General features: G+C 40.6%; 2 protein-coding genes across 2 annotated transcripts; one reads left to right on the forward strand and one right to left on the reverse strand.

Moving 5' to 3' along the window:
• Positions 1 to 3,967: 3,967 nt before the first annotated feature.
• Positions 3,968 to 4,647, forward strand: LOC114568507 (gastrula zinc finger protein XlCGF71.1-like). The gene is made up of 2 exons (XM_028598123.1): positions 3,968 to 4,000; positions 4,087 to 4,647. The coding sequence occupies exons 1-2, from the start codon at positions 3,968 to 3,970 to the stop codon at positions 4,645 to 4,647; spliced, it is 594 nt and encodes a 197-aa protein (XP_028453924.1).
• Positions 4,648 to 9,416: 4,769 nt separating this feature from the next.
• LOC114568508 (zinc finger protein 678-like) lies at positions 9,417 to 14,509 on the reverse strand. The gene is made up of 3 exons (XM_028598124.1): positions 13,502 to 14,509; positions 9,871 to 9,922; positions 9,417 to 9,485 (listed from the first exon to the last, which is right to left on the reverse strand). The coding sequence occupies exons 1-3, from the start codon at positions 14,362 to 14,364 to the stop codon at positions 9,417 to 9,419; spliced, it is 984 nt and encodes a 327-aa protein (XP_028453925.1). The 5' UTR covers positions 14,365 to 14,509.
• Positions 14,510 to 15,461: the final 952 nt, after the last annotated feature.

Consider the following 15,461-nt stretch of genomic DNA (forward strand, 5'->3'; position numbering starts at 1 on the left):
AAACGTTTTTCCGAAAGTCTCCTTTCTCTTCCAATTTGTACTTCTGGACTAAGTCAGTGAATGACATAAATATACCATCTTTATAGAGGTCACTGGTATTTATTCCATTGTCTATAGCCACCGTTTCCAAAACACTTTCTGCTTCCCTATTTGTACTTCTGGATTGAGCCAAAGCGAGGCATAAGTTTGTTTGTAAAGTCAGAGTTTGTGCATTTTATGAACCTTTGCCCGGACCTCACAAGAGTACTTAACAATTGGATTAACCTCCTTCCCTTTGTTATTCCAATGTTGGGATATCACATTTATAGGCTGAAATGGGGCAGCAATAGCCTTCTCTATCGTGGCCCACTCTAAGCCAGACACCGTTCCTCTCCAGTGGTTGGCAATCTTAGCCATTTAAAATGACAGACTATACAGTCTAACATCTGGCAGGCAGAGCCCTCCTTTATCTTTGGGTGGACACATTTTGCTCATCTTAAAGGAGGGCTCTGCCCACCAGTTGTTAGACTGTATGTTGTTAAATTGTGGGGCTATTACCATTTTAATAACATTAACTTTACCCCACAAACTAAGCTTTAACTTTCCCCATTTTCCCAGATTTGTTTAGATTTTTTGAAGAAGTGGTTCAAAGTCCAGAGTTGTTATCTGAGCATAATTTGATGCCTAAATATATCATGCCTTTTGGAACCCATTTGAAATTGCATTGCGTTACTACTTGCGGATGACAGTGTTTGGATATGACTTAGTCCAGTTGATTTTATAACCTGATAGCTTGGAGTATTTAGCAATGGTGTTCATTAGTGAAGGTAAGGCATTTTGAGACATACACCTAATAATACAATCATCTTATAATGTTACTGTTTCTAAACTACAATGGTATTTATTTTATTTTTTATTTTATTTTTGGTCCGGTCAGGTACTTCATTATCTTACCATGTATGTCTGTGCTGAGTGCCTACGATAAATAAAAAAACAAACATTTGACGGACTTTTATTTAGAAAGTCTTAAAGGAAACTACACCGGAAGCGTTTGTGCTTACTGTGGTTGCCTTTACAGCATCACAACATGGCGTCTTGTTGATATCTGAGCAGCAGCAGCACTGCTCCGAGCCTCGGTGGATTACGCTGTCCAAACGGAGAGCTCACGGTGTTTATCACGGAGTTTGTGTAAATATGTCTGAAGTCCAGAAGCAGCGGGACAGACGCGCAACAGCGCGGCCGTATTCTGGACTTTACGGTAAGTGATCACAGCGTTTACACTGTTAAAGGCAGCGGTGTAGTCTACGTGATACGCAGCATTACGCAGCATGTTTAAGTGGGTATATGGAAATCCTGGAGCTTTCTTAGTGGGTATACTGCATATAGCTGCGTACCACGTAGACTACACCACTGTAGCTGACCATTAACAGCATTAATGAGCCTGATGTTGTTATGACAGCAGTAGGATTGTTCGAGATAAACTGCGCCTCGCCTGTAAAGTGGACGTGAGCAGGTGACAAAAAGCCGCGGTAATGTCAGACAGCCTCCAGCCGTTTCCGGCAGCCTTCAGGCTGAACAGGAAGTCGCATCATCATCATCATCATCATCATCATCATCATCATCAACTTTATTGCCAGACTCAAGGTCCATTCAGAAGACACAGAAATGACATACAACATACATTAAAAAGAGAAGGATAAACATATACAGAGAAATAAAAACAAAAACAAAAATACTGCATTTCTATATACAACACTTATACCAGTGTTTCCTTTTTGTCGCCTTGTCATCGCTATTTTGTCGCTATTTTGTAGCTTTTTCATCGCTATTTTGTCGCCTTTTCGTTGTCTTTTCGTCGCCTTTTCATCGCTATTTTCGCCTTTTTTGTAATTTGTTACTGATGTTAACAACAGACTGGAGATAATCTGTAATCTGAACAGATTTAGTCTCTCTGACTTCTAAACATAACCATCAGCCACACAACATGTGTTCTGTACAGAATAAGCCTTTAAATCAGACAAATAACAGTTAAAATCCCTCCAATTCAAAATCAATAAAAAAGTTTATATAAAACATCATCACGTTGAGTCGATTCTGAACCAATCAGCTGAGAGGCCGGCGTTTCCCAGCATGCCCTGGGTCCGCCTGGGTCTTGCAGTCGGTGAAAAGCAACTGCGTGGCCTGCTCTCAAACCTGCGGCTGCCTTGATCTCGTCAGGTTACTGTTGTCCACGTGTGCATGACGTCACGGCAGGTCGGGCACAACACGGAGACTTCAACACTGGCATACTCTCATATACAAAGCTATTCTAGGTCTCCTTCCATCCTACTTTCTGACCTATATCAATGTAAACGGTACCGGGACCTACAATCTTCGTTCCCAGGATCTTTTCGTTCTTTCTGTTCCAAAGGTTAGAACTGAGCTGGGGAAAAAGGCCTTTAACTTTGCTGCTCCCTCTACATGGAACAAGTTACAGAAATCTATGAAACTTACTGAACTAGTCTCATTGGTCGCTTTTAAGAGGATGTTGTTTGACTTGGAGGCAGCCACATCTGGCTGCAGATGTTTTACCTGATTTGGTTAAGATTGTGGTTGACTTTGAGGGATTTGCTGTTTCAGTTGTTTTGTGTTCTTAGTGTTTTTGTGTATTTTGTATTTGCATGTACTGTATGTGTGGTTGTACTGCTGCCTGCCTGCCTTGGCCAGGACACTCTCTTGAAAAAGAGATTTTTAATATCAATGAGTTTCTTCCTGGTTAAATAAAAAAAAATTAAAAAAAATCTACCCAGAATGCAACGGGCAGACATCGCCGGTGGTTGATTTTGCTCCGACCTGGCTCATCTCCAACGAGCCTAGTATCTTTGCAGACACTAGAACAGAAGCACATCTGGATTTCATAATAAAAGCATCATTTAGTCCTCCTTTTTTATGCTGTAAAAGTAAGGCTGCAGCTACAGATTATTTTCACTGTACTGTGGATTAATGTGTGGATTATTTTCTGGATGAATCGATGAGTAGTTTGGTCTCTAAAATGTGGATCAATGTTCCCCAAAAAGCCTAAAATGACATCCTCAAATGTCTTGTTTTGTCCACAACTCAAAGATATTCAGTTTCCTGTCCCAGAGTAGAGAAGACACTAGAACAATATTCATATTTAACAAGCTGACATCACACAGGTTTACCTGTTTTTATCATAAAATATGACCCAAACTGATTAATGGATTATCAGAATAGTTGGAGATTAATGTAACAGATGATAACTAATGGGTTCATCTTTGCAGCTCCCCATCAGATATCTTTACAATCACAAGTATTCTGTCTAAATGTTGACACTTCACATCAACCCTTCTACTTCTTATTAGAGCCCGAGCACCTAAGGAACCGCTTGCTTTGTAAAGATTATTTTTCTGCTGCGCAAACACATGTTGATGCTCGGAAACTCCCAGGAATTGGGTTAGATTTGGATCTACAACTTTAATGCAAATAACGTGAATGAAAACTGAATCTACAGTTTGAACGACTCACAACTTTAAAAGGTGAAAGATGAGATTTCAAAAAGAGACTCTGTACTGTTGAAGCTATAATAAGGAGTTTGTGCTGTCTCTCTACATCTGTGTTAACTACTTTCTGTTTGTGTTTCCTGCAGCGATTAAAGATTGGGTTCTCCCTGAGCAGCAGGAGCCAGAGCCCCCCCCACACATTAAAGAGGAACAGGAGGAACTGTGTATCAGTCAGGAGGGAGAGCAGCTTCAAGGGCTGGAGGAGGCTGATATCACCAAGTTCCCATTCACTCCTGTCCCTGTGAAGAGTGAAGATGATGAAGAGGAAGCTCAGTCCTCACAGCTTCATCAGAGACAAACTCAACACATGGAAACAGAAGCTGATGGAGAGGACTGTGGAGGACCAGAACCAGCCAGGAACTCACATCCACTTTTACAACCAGAGACTGAAGACCAGACTGGAGACTCTTCGGAGACGGAGGTCAGCGATGATTGGGAGGAGGGCAGGGACCCCCCGTCAGGTTTAAACTCCCGGAGAGATAACGTGAGTCAGGCTGACAAAGAGTCGTTCGTCTGCTCCGAGTGTGGGAAAACGTTCGGCCACAAGACGAACCTGAAGAGACACGCGCGGTGCCACTCGGGAGAAAAACCCTTCAGCTGCTCGTTTTGCAGTAAAAGCTTCAACCGGAGGGAACACCTGGTGGCCCACGTCAGGCGTCACTCGGGAGAGAAGCCGTTCAGCTGCTCGGTCTGCGACGCCAGTTTCAGCCACGGCTGGAGTCTGGAGAAGCACACGAGGGTCCACACCGGCGAGAAGCCGTTCGGCTGCTCGCTCTGCGGCAAAAGCTTCCGGCAGCGCTCGGATATGGTCGCGCACGTCCGCATCCACACGGGAGAAAAGCCTTTCTGCTGCTCGGCGTGCGGCGCCAGTTTCGCCCAGCGGCACACTCTGGTTCAGCACGCCAGAACCCACACAGGCGCCAAACCGTTCGCCTGCTCGGTGTGCGGGAGGAGTTTCTCCCAGAAGGGACACATGACGCGGCACGTGGCGGCGCACGGCGGCGAGAAAGCGTTCCGCTGCGGCGTCTGCGGCCAAAGCTTCGCGTGGCAGACGCAGTTTAAAAGGCACGAGTGTGCCGGGGGCAGCCGCGTGGCGACACGGCGGTAAAGCAACCGTAGAAGCTTCTCTCGCAGCGTTCAGAGGGTGAGAAGTAGAGATGGTCCGATACCACTTTTTTGCTTCCCGATACCGATTCCGATACCTGAACTAGCGTATCGGCCGATACCGAGTACCGATCCGATACCAGTGTGTCATATATTTTATTATGTTTTAACAGCTGTATACTACTATCTCTGTATGGATGTGATATGATGTATAACAGCTGTATACTACTATCTCTGTATGGATGTGATATGATGTATAACAGCTGTATACTACTATCTCTGTATGATGATGATGTATGATGATATGATGTATAACAGCTGTATACTACTATCTCTGTATGATGATATGATGTATAACAGCTGTATACTACTATCTCTGTATGATGATATGATATATAACAGCTGTATACTACTATCTCTGTATAGATGTGATATGATTTATATCTTTGTTGTCTGTCTGGATCAGGTTAAACTCTTTGTGAAACATGAACAAACACAAACAATGAATGCCACAGAACTTTCTTTTATTCTCCAGTTTGACAGTCAGTTATAACGGAAAAAGATCATAAATAAACTACTTTAACGTAGATTTTCTTCAGGGCTTTATTACGTGGTATCGGATCGATGCATAAACTCCAGTACTTCCCGATACCGATACCAGCGTTTTAGGCAGTATCGGAGTATCGGTATCGGAACATCTCTAGTGAGAAGAACAACACGGGCACACGTGGGAATGTATCAGACTATAAAGACTCTCATTCCATTTTCACTCTTTCAATTCACTTCGGGAATGAATGTGTTGAATCTGCCAGTCGGAAACATGAGGATACTTCTGCCACCTGGCCACCTGACCACGCCCACCTCACCTGTTGACTATAAATTGTTTGTGAATCCTTTGGCTCGTCTTTTGCACTCTCCGCTGGCACTCCGATGCATCCTGTGTGCGTCTTCATAAGTTAACGTGAGTCACTTTATAGGGCTGCTCGATTATGGAAAAAAATATAATCATGATTATTTTGATCAATATTGAAATCACGATAATTTAACACGATTACACGTTGACTTCTGGAAAGATGTTTGCAATTACTGAACTTTAAAAACAGTGGAAAAAGTTCAATAAATCAACAGTAAAAAAACATATACAACTGTGAACTTTGCCTTAATACTTGTCCTATTGAAACTTTATTTGTTCTTTCTGAACATGATAGAAAATAATAGTTTACTTTAGTTTACGTAATGAGCTAAATAATTGTTTTTCTTGATTATTCTGTTTTTGTGATCATTGGGAGCCGAAATCATAATCACGATAACATTTTTGGATATGAGGCGACCTTTTCTAGAAGCTGGTTGAAGGAATGAAAGCGAGAGGCTGTGTTCACACGCTCCACCGAGTCTGGAGACATCCTGTATTACACGGCTACATGTAAACAGGAACATAAGAGGAATATTCACTTTCATTAGTCGTGGAAACAGCTCAGAGGAATATCGTCTTTTTCAGAAAAAGGGCAAAAACCTGAATATTATGTGCATGTAAACGTAGTTATTGATGATAGACTTAGGTCTAATCAGCCAGAATATCTGAAAACATCTGTGTGAGTTTTCAGAGGCATTAAAACTTATTAAAGACCCCTTCTCTAAGCAGCCAAATGCCCCAGCCTTCATAGGGCTCTCAATCAGCCCTGGTAACAACTATCTGTTTTTTGTGTGCAATATGTAGGCTATTTGGGTTGTGCATTATGTCATTTGTACAATATATAGGCTATTGGGGTTGGGGAATATGTTAGTTGTGCAATATCTGATTGTGTAAGGGCTGTGCTACACTTATTGAGGATAATGCAGCCGACAGTGAAAGGAGAAGTTAATGTGCTTAATATATAGGGACCTGTCTAATGTATATGAGAGTATTACTATATAGTAATATATATATATATATATATATATATATACAAAGCTAAACAAAGTCTGCACTCATTTAACTCGAGTAAAGAACCTTTTGAGGGATGTAACTCCTTCCAATTACCCCTCAAATGCACTAACCAACACATGAAGAATAACTACACACAGAAAACCCCCATGACTTGGTTCTGTCCTGTGATGTCAGCAATGACATCATCATGACCATAAATACCCCCTGCAGCCGGCCGCTCCGCCCCAAACATTTCTGCAAGGTGGACCAAACAAACAGGAGCAGCAGAGGAAAGGTGAGTAAGAAGAACCAAAATATTAACCGTTCCAAACCTGCAGCTTTAATCATCTCACTAGACAGAGGTTGGGGGTGTTTGTGCCGTTTAGTGTCCCAAAATGTCTAACCCTAAGTCTAAGCCTAAGTCGCTGTTGGTGAGATGAGTTCGGAAATAGGCCTCATTAAATTCCACTCCTCCCCCCTTAATTTGATCCTCATTGAGGACCTCGCAATTGCCACTATCGTTTCCGAACAACGGGGTTGACCTGCCATTTTTTCGCTTGTAAATAATGCGCATTTGCAGCAAAATGACATAACAAATGACTTTTTGAGCGGCAAACTTGTCACGCGCACATTAATTACTATGAAACACCTGTTAAACAGCACAGGTGGTTAAGCACCTTCATAATTAAGGACATTATATGGGGAATTTGGGACACCAAACTGCACGTATACCGTGGTGGTGTATGAAAGGAATACCATATTAAATATCTAGAGAATATTGTAAAATAAATATGGATAAATGTACATTAGCACCAAGGGACATGTGGGAAGGGGAATCAGCCGCTGTGTCACACACACTATCACCAGATCCCAGACCTTAACCGTGGTGCTGTCTTCCTGCTCACCGTGCAACTTCTTGTTTTTCTGGGTCACAATTTGACAATTTTCGCCGTTTTGTTCTTTTTTCAGGTTTACATGCATTTTAGTGCCCCAGATCCCACTATGGCCACGCCAGGACCCGCCCTACGAAGCAGCTCGATTGGTTGGGGTTAGGCATTGACCTTGAGTGGTTAAGGTTAGGATAGCTGATTGGTCAGAAGATGGGACCTGAACCAATGGGTTTACGTTACGGGGATATTTGGGACACTAAACTGCACGTATACCCTTTTTTTTTTTTTTTTTTTCAAAGTTTTTGTCACTTCTCCCGATGTTCTTAATCACTTTTTATGATTTTTGTCTATTTTTTTAAACTTTATTTTTTTTTTTTTCAACATTCTTTTAACAATTTTCTAATTCAAATGCTATAGAATTGAATAAAACACCCAAATTCAATGGAAGTAATGAACTGATCATTTATTTTACTAATGAAGAGCGCTGTAGGGAAACACCAATGTTACTTTTTTGACAATTTTGTTGAGAGAAATCCAAATTTCAGATATAAAAAGTTTTTTATTTCAGAAATATGGGTTTCTTTCATCCAAATGTAACCTGGATGCATACGTGTGTTGTATGGAAGCCATACAACATTCTTCACAGGTAAAATTAATAATTACTCAGAGACACATCTTTTCGCCCTTTCTAGTTTAGTTTCTAATGTCGTGGACAGTCCCCTTTAATGAACTATACAGTAAAAGGAGCAACTTTAGCCTCAACGGCTAATTTCCAGTTGTAGTCCCCGGCCAACTGACAATAGGCATCCTAAAATACAATGGTTAACATATTAAAATGAGTTACATTACATCTATAATAAAAGCAGGCCTAAGCAAAAATGGTTCAAACCTACAAAAAAGTGACACACAAACAGACGAGTACAGAAAGTGATGATAGACAGATAATTGCATTAAATCAGTCCATGCAGTTAATACAATACGAAGGAGACCAAAGAAAGCACATACAAGACATAACTCGCTACGGCATCAATTCACACCCAATCACAAGGTAATGTAAGTCAATGGAGGCCAAATGGTGTCGATAAACACGCTACAAAGCAAGTATGCATCTTGATAACACGCCAATAACAGCATATGAATTGGTATACATACGTGTGTGTGTATGTATGTGTGTGTGTATATATATATATATATATATATATATATATATATATATATATATATATATATATATATATATATATATATATATATGATGCATGCAGCAGTTTCCACTGGACAAAAAAGCAAAAATGGTGAAAATGATAAAATTGTTGAAAAAATTGACAAATGGTGAACAAAGTGATAATATATGTAATACGTCCCATTGTCATTGACATGATGACATGTCCCTGTGGGTTAAAACAACGTATTGGTGAATATTTATATATATATTAGTGAGTTGGATGAGGACATTTGAATGATTTGAAACATCTTTTCATTTCAATTTAGATTGAAAGGGGTGGGGGGGGGGGGGGTAATTCCTCCACACTTAAAATACAAGTAGCACTGCAGTTACCAAATGTAAAGTCACTTTGTGAGTCGATGAATTTAGTGCGTTGGTGCGACGGTCCACAGAAAGTGTTCGCTCCCAGGCTCACCCCCCCTCTCTGTCAAAGCCCAAAAAACAACCCAAGAGCACAGGAGACACAAACAAATATGTTATCACGTCCGCTCGAGCCGCGATGAAAATGCCCACCACCTCCAACTACTGAGAAGAAGGTAAGTGTTTTCGGCTTTTCAATTTACAAACTTTACAGAAAAATACTTGGCTCTACAATGTGAGACAGGAGCGTCGGAGGGGGACAAGCAGCTCGTCTTAAAACTCTAAAATATATCAAATTTAATAGTAGACAACGTTTCGGCACCAGACCATGTTCAGGCAGTTTGGCCTGATTGATATTTTGCAGGTTAGACAACGTACAAGAGTTTTCTACTTCACAATTTACAAACTTCATCTCTGAAAAGGTTGGGGTCTCCAGCGATGTAGGAACACGTCTGCATGTACTGCGAAAAGACAAAAACATTGACAAAAAACTCGGTGAGAAAAAGAGACAAACGTCAAAAGGAAAAAAAGCGCCAAAAACTTCTGAAACACTGTCCCAAAAAACCTTGAAAAAGGTGACAAAAATGTCCAAAAAAACAATTCCAAAAACCTTGAAAAAGGAGAGTGTATAAGCCACATACTTTTGTTGTTGTTTATGGTCTCATTTATATGATTTATTGATTATATTGTGCACTTATATTGTAGGTGGTCGGCGTTTTCATCGCCCATCGCATTAACGCACTAATTTCATCGACTCACAAAGTAACTTTACATTTGGTAACTGCAGTGCTAGATGTATTTTACATTTGGAGGAATAAATCATTGCAGTAGTCTGGAGCGCGTCACAGTGCGTTTATGCATCTCTGTGTTTAGTCCCTCGCGGCAGCTCTTTGTTGGACTGATAACAGCCGCAAGAGAGGCATTGCAGAGTCAAAAACTTCTGAAAAATTGTCCCATAAAACCTTGAAAAAGGTGACAAAAACGTCCACAAAAAAAAACTTTCAAATAAACTGTTCCAAAAACCCTTGAAAAAGGCGAGTGTAGGAGCAAAAAACCCAGCAACAACATAGAAAAGTGACAAACTACAGAAAAAGTTTTGACTTTTGGAGGAGTTGTAGGGTTACTGACGTGAATGTGAGAACATGTCGTTGAAATGTATGAGTATGTATTATGTAATAGGATTTGAACATATGTAGAAATAAAATGTAAACTAATTATTATAATAGATATGGAATGGATACATGTACTTGCATTCAACTCATTTTTATTTACAGCATCAAATCATAACAGGAGTTATCTCAGGACACTTAGATAGAGTAGGTCTAGACCACACTCTATAATTTACATAGACCCAACAACCCCCCCTCCCCCAAGAGCAAGCAGTTAGTGCAACAGAGGCGAGGAAACCCTTCCTTTAAACAGACCCTGGCTCTGGGTGTAGGAAACGTGAAATAATATATAATTAAAAATATTTGGCTAAATGGCAATAAGTTAAGATTGTGGAGTCACTGTGTTCTTGTAATGAATATAAACATTGATATATGAAATATTGCAATTTAATTCAGATATGTATTACTTCGTTGATGTGAAAATTTGCACAAATTTAAAAAATACAGTATTGTTAACAATTACTGGACTGTATTGTTAATTAACAATACATTACCTTACAAAGCAGTATCATATCCTTGCAATTTTTTTTGGGGGGGGGATATGTATGTACATATATCTATGTATAAGCATATACACATACATCTGCTCCCCTATACACTTATAATCATACATCTATACTAATGCACATACAATATATGCATACACTCCCAAACATAGGACTTGATTTGTGTATAAAAAAGTTAAAACACACAATAACCTAGTTCATTCATTCATTTATCAGTCTACCAAAAACACTAAGAAAAAGCAAGGACGTGCATGAAAGAATAACAATCTTTTTACATAACAATAATTGGTAAATTAGATACCGCTTTTGTGTTCATTGTTGAGAATAGTCTTGACGAAGGTCCAGAGGGACCGAAACCTTAGTTTTAAGTAAATCAAACCAGCTATTAGGCTAACTGAAATAAAACCATGCCAATCTCTAGGTATGGTGAAGGGTATGTGATGATGTGGGGGGGCTATTTTAATTCCACAGGCCAAGGGAACTTTATCAGGATTCATGGATTCATGGATCCATGAAATAACTGGCCTATGCCTCTGCCTGCCTCTATGGGGATTTAAGATAGGGGTGTGTATACTTATGCTCCCTGTATTTTAAGTGAGAACATTTATTTATTTATGATACATTATTCATTCACAAAGAAAATTGGTGTCCTTAAAGGTTGGATTTTTCCTCATTTTTTTAATTAAAGCATTAAGATCAATTTCCAAAAGATGATTTTTTTTTTAATTTATTCCTCTTTAAGTCCACTTTAGCATGGGTGTGTGAAACTTATGTTGAGCATTGTACATCTGTGATCTGCTGTAATGCTTTTTATTTCTATCTTTATTCTTTATTTTTAATTTAGTGCATACTGTGTACATATACTTGTATTGTTTATATCTGTACTCATATTGTTTAATATCACATTTAGAGAATGTGTGTCGTGCACCAACAACACCAAAACAAATTCTTTCTATGTGTTAACAAATGTACTTGGCAATAAAAAACCTTTCTGATTCTGATCTGGCAAACAACCAAGATCACCATGGCGCGCCGGCTGCATCTGTGAGCTGTAAACTTCCTGAAGGCGTCGGCCGGCATCGGTTACTCCGTCTGCCCTCAAGGCAGCCGCGCGTGCAGCTCGGGCTGCGTATTATGACGGTATAAAGTTAGTTTTGGAAGTTAGTTTGGTGGTTCGAACATAAAACATTTTTATTTGCAGACTAGGGCTGCACGATATGAGGAAAATATCTGATTGCGATTATTTTGACTGATATTGCGATCGCGATATGATTCGCAATATTGAGTTTTTTTCATTGAAAAATGAAAAATGTAGTTGATTTGGATATTGCACTAGTCCATATTGCGATTTTGATAAAATTGCAATTAATAGTGCAGCCCTATTGCAGACTTTTTAGAACGAGCACGGGCTAAAAGGAAGACTGCTTTGTATCGATGATTTTCTGTCTGGAAGTGACATTCCCTTCTAGTTTTTGTGTCTGTGGCTCTTCTAAGGTCTGGTTTTGTGTATGAAGTGTTTGCCTCTAGTTGGACAATGTATGGGTTGCGTTGTGGCCGCTGTTTTATTTGTATTTCTGTTTTGTGCAAAGAGTATGTTGTGTGTGGACATTGGACTGGAAACTGTGGAATTATTTACTGTAAAATGTATATTGGTGTCATGTAATTCAACACTGTAAATGGAACCAACCAATCAGGGTTTGTTATTGTTTGTTTGGGAGACAGAGGCTAGGTCAATTATCTTAACATGAAAAAGGGCCAAGGATTGACCCCTGTGGGATCCCACATAAGATGTTTGCTTAATAAGAAGAGCACTTAGATTAGATTTGCTATTTCTCAAGTATTCATCTAACCATTGAAGTACTGAACCCTGAAAGCCACAGGAACTTAGTTTGGTGAGTAAAATGTCATTATTTACTTTATGGAAAGCTTTTGATGAATCCAGAAACATTCCTTCTGTGTATTCACCATTATACAGGCTGATTTGATAAATAAGTTGTAAAATAGCCCCCCCCCCCCAGAAAAATGAAGGTTGTTGCTCATACAAGATGTTTTCTCCTGTTCAGTTCAGCTGCTGACTGAAACCTGACTGAGGTTTCCAATCAGCACTGTCCTCTAGACTGGGTAAAACCAGCCCGATCTGCCGGCAGTTTGATTTCTCCCTGCAGCTCAGGCTGGAAACCTGTATGTTTATCTATATCTTATAAACCATTGAGTCGTTTTATACTCTTAAAATAAACCAGAATCTCTTGAACATTTATGCTTTTGATTTTTGCGGATGGTTCCTCCTTTCCCCTAAAGACACGTTAAAGGAACACACAGACTTATTGGGACTTTGTCTTATTCCCCGTATCCCCCAGAGTTAAATAAGTCCATACATACCCTTCTCATCTCCGTGCATGTCGTTTTAAAAATTTCAAACGCAAGTTTTCTCTGAATACGGAACAGAAACTTATCCTGGAAATATTCCTACAAAAGTATGCGTATGCCTTACTACCGACCGGCTTTTTTATTTATTCATTTTTTACTAACGACCGGATTGTTGGTCTGATTGGTTGAAGGACTATCCAATTGTGTACAGAGTCATTTGAACTATGCCCATTGATCACGCCTCATGTGCAGAAGAAATACAGAACAGACTCCCCAGACTAATGTTCAACCTTAAAAGATTGAGCTTGGTCTGGTGATAGCCAGACTACACTGTCATAAGCCTCAAGTTCAGAAGAGTCTCCAGTCTGGTCTTCAGTCTCTGGTTGTAAAAGTGGATGTGAGTTCCTGGCTGGTTCTGGTCCTCCACAGTCCTCTCCATCAGCTTCTGTTTCCATGTGTTGAGTTTCTCTGCTGGCTGGAGGCTCTGCCTCTCTCTTCTCCTCTGTTTGAAGCTGTGACGACTGACGGCCGACACATTTATGTCTTTTGACCTTTTCTGGCCAGGCAAATCTTTTATCACAAACACTGCAGCTGTATCTTTTCTCTCCTGTGTGAACTGCCATGTGGTTTGTTAGCTGTGACTTCTGTATAAATCTTTTTACGCACACTGAGCAGCTGAAAGGTTTTTCTCCTGTGTGGATTCTCATGTGTCTCTGTAAACTTCCACTCTGTGTAAAATATTTCTTACAAACTGAGCAGCTGAAAGGCTTCTCTCCTGTGTGAGTTTTAATGTGTCTCCTTAGATGTGAACTGCGGCCAAATATTCTCCCACACTCAGAGCAGCTGAATGTTTTTTTACATCTTGAATCAGGTTTCTGAGAGTCATCAGTCTCAGAAGAGTCTCCAGTCTGGTCTTCAGTCTCTGGCTGTAAAAGTGGATGTGAGTTCCTGGCTGGTTCTGGTCCTCCACAGTCCTCTCCATCAGCTTCTGTTTCCATGTGTTGAGTTTGTCTCTGATGAAGCTGTGAGGACTGACGACCAACACAATTATGGATCCTGAGCTGATAATGCCATATGAATCTTCTGTTACAAACACTGCAGCTGTGTTTTTTCTCTCCTGTGTGCACTGTCATGTGACTTACCAAGGTTGACTTCTGTTTAAATCGTTGACTACACTCAGAACAGCTGAAAGGCGTCTCTCCCGTATGAGTTCTCATGTGTCTCTGTAAATCTCCACTCTGTGCAAAAGATTTATTACAGACTGAGCAGCTGAAAGGTCTCTCACCTGTGTGAGTCATCATGTGTCTCTTTAGATGTGACTCACGGTTAAATCTTTTCTCACACTCGGAGCAGCAGAATGTTTTCTTACGTCTTGAATCATGTTTCAGAGACTTTGAAGCTGACTGAGGTTCTCTGGTCTCCTTCCAATCAGCACTGTCATCAGTCTCAGGATCAGAAGGGTCTCCAGTCTGGTCTTCAGTCTCTGGTTGTAAAAGTGGATGTGAGTTCCTGGCTGGTTCTGGTCCTCCACAGTCCTCTCCATCAGCTTCTGTTTTGATGTGTTGAGTTTGTCTCTGATGAAGCTGTGAGGACTGAGCTTCCTCTTCATCATCTTCACTCTTCACAGGGACAGGAGTGAATGGGAACTTGGTGATATCAGCCTCCTCCAGCCCTTGAAGCTGCTCTCCCTCCTGACTACACCACCGTTCCTCCTGTTCCTCTTTAATATGCTCTGGCTCCTGTTGGTCCACACTGGAGCTACACTCCTGCTGCTCACGGGGAAACTCTACTTTAACCACCAACAGCTGATTAACATCTGCAGGAAACAGGAAACACACAATTGTGAAAATTGGGACATCCGACAAAACCAAGACAACTGCACCATCCAAAAACGTTGGTCTCCATTTGGGGATTATCAAAACTTCTGACCTTTTTATATAACTGACATTGGTGAGAACAAGATTTAAACTTAACAGGAAGGTCTGGAGGTCACTGAAAGCAGACTGTAACCTGGAGAAGGCCTGACTGGTTTATGGTGAACATAATGCTTAAAAATGAGCATTACAACACTGAGCTGGAACATAAATATGATTTCAGGGGACATGGGGAGTCCACTTTGCAGCTGACTATAGTAACCTCACCATTAAACTGTGCCATCAACCTCGCCATATCCACCAGCTTCATGGCGTTCGTGTCTTTCCATCGGACTGAATGCAGCAGATTTTGTTTATCCACGCTCCCTAAAGAGTTCCCTACTCCTGCTGACAAGAAGATGGAGGAGATAAGGGATCACCATATAGGAGAGTGCAGTACCGGCATATTGATCTGCAAGAAGCTACGGTACACAGACCGTGAGCAGATCTCAAGGCAGCCAGAGGCTCTCAGCTCAAGGTGA

The sequence above is a fragment of the Perca flavescens genome, chromosome 14, assembly GCF_004354835.1.
Source record: "Perca flavescens isolate YP-PL-M2 chromosome 14, PFLA_1.0, whole genome shotgun sequence".
Classification (NCBI taxonomy): Eukaryota; Metazoa; Chordata; class Actinopteri; order Perciformes; family Percidae; genus Perca; species Perca flavescens.

What these genes read in the sequence shown, in the direction of transcription:
- LOC114568507 (XM_028598123.1), top strand. Translation starts at nt 3,968, where the DNA reads ATGATTGGGAGGAGGGCAGGGACCCCCCGTCAG. An exon ending in GGGCAGGGACCCCCCGTCAG is followed by an intron (nt 4,001 to 4,086) that starts GTTTAAACTCCC and finishes TTCGGCCACAAG; the next exon opens with ACGAACCTGAAGAGACACGC.
- LOC114568508 (XM_028598124.1), bottom strand. Translation starts at nt 14,364, where the DNA reads ATGACTCACACAGGTGAGAGACCTTTCAGCTGCTCAGTCTGTAATAAA. An exon ending in ATGGAAACAGAAGCTGATGG is followed by an intron (nt 9,923 to 13,501) that starts AGAGGACTGTGG and finishes GGCTGTTATCAG; the next exon opens with TCCAACAAAGAGCTGCCGCG. An exon ending in CAGAGATGCATAAACGCACT is followed by an intron (nt 9,486 to 9,870) that starts GTGACGCGCTCC and finishes GTCTTTTCGCAG; the next exon opens with TACATGCAGACGTGTTCCTA.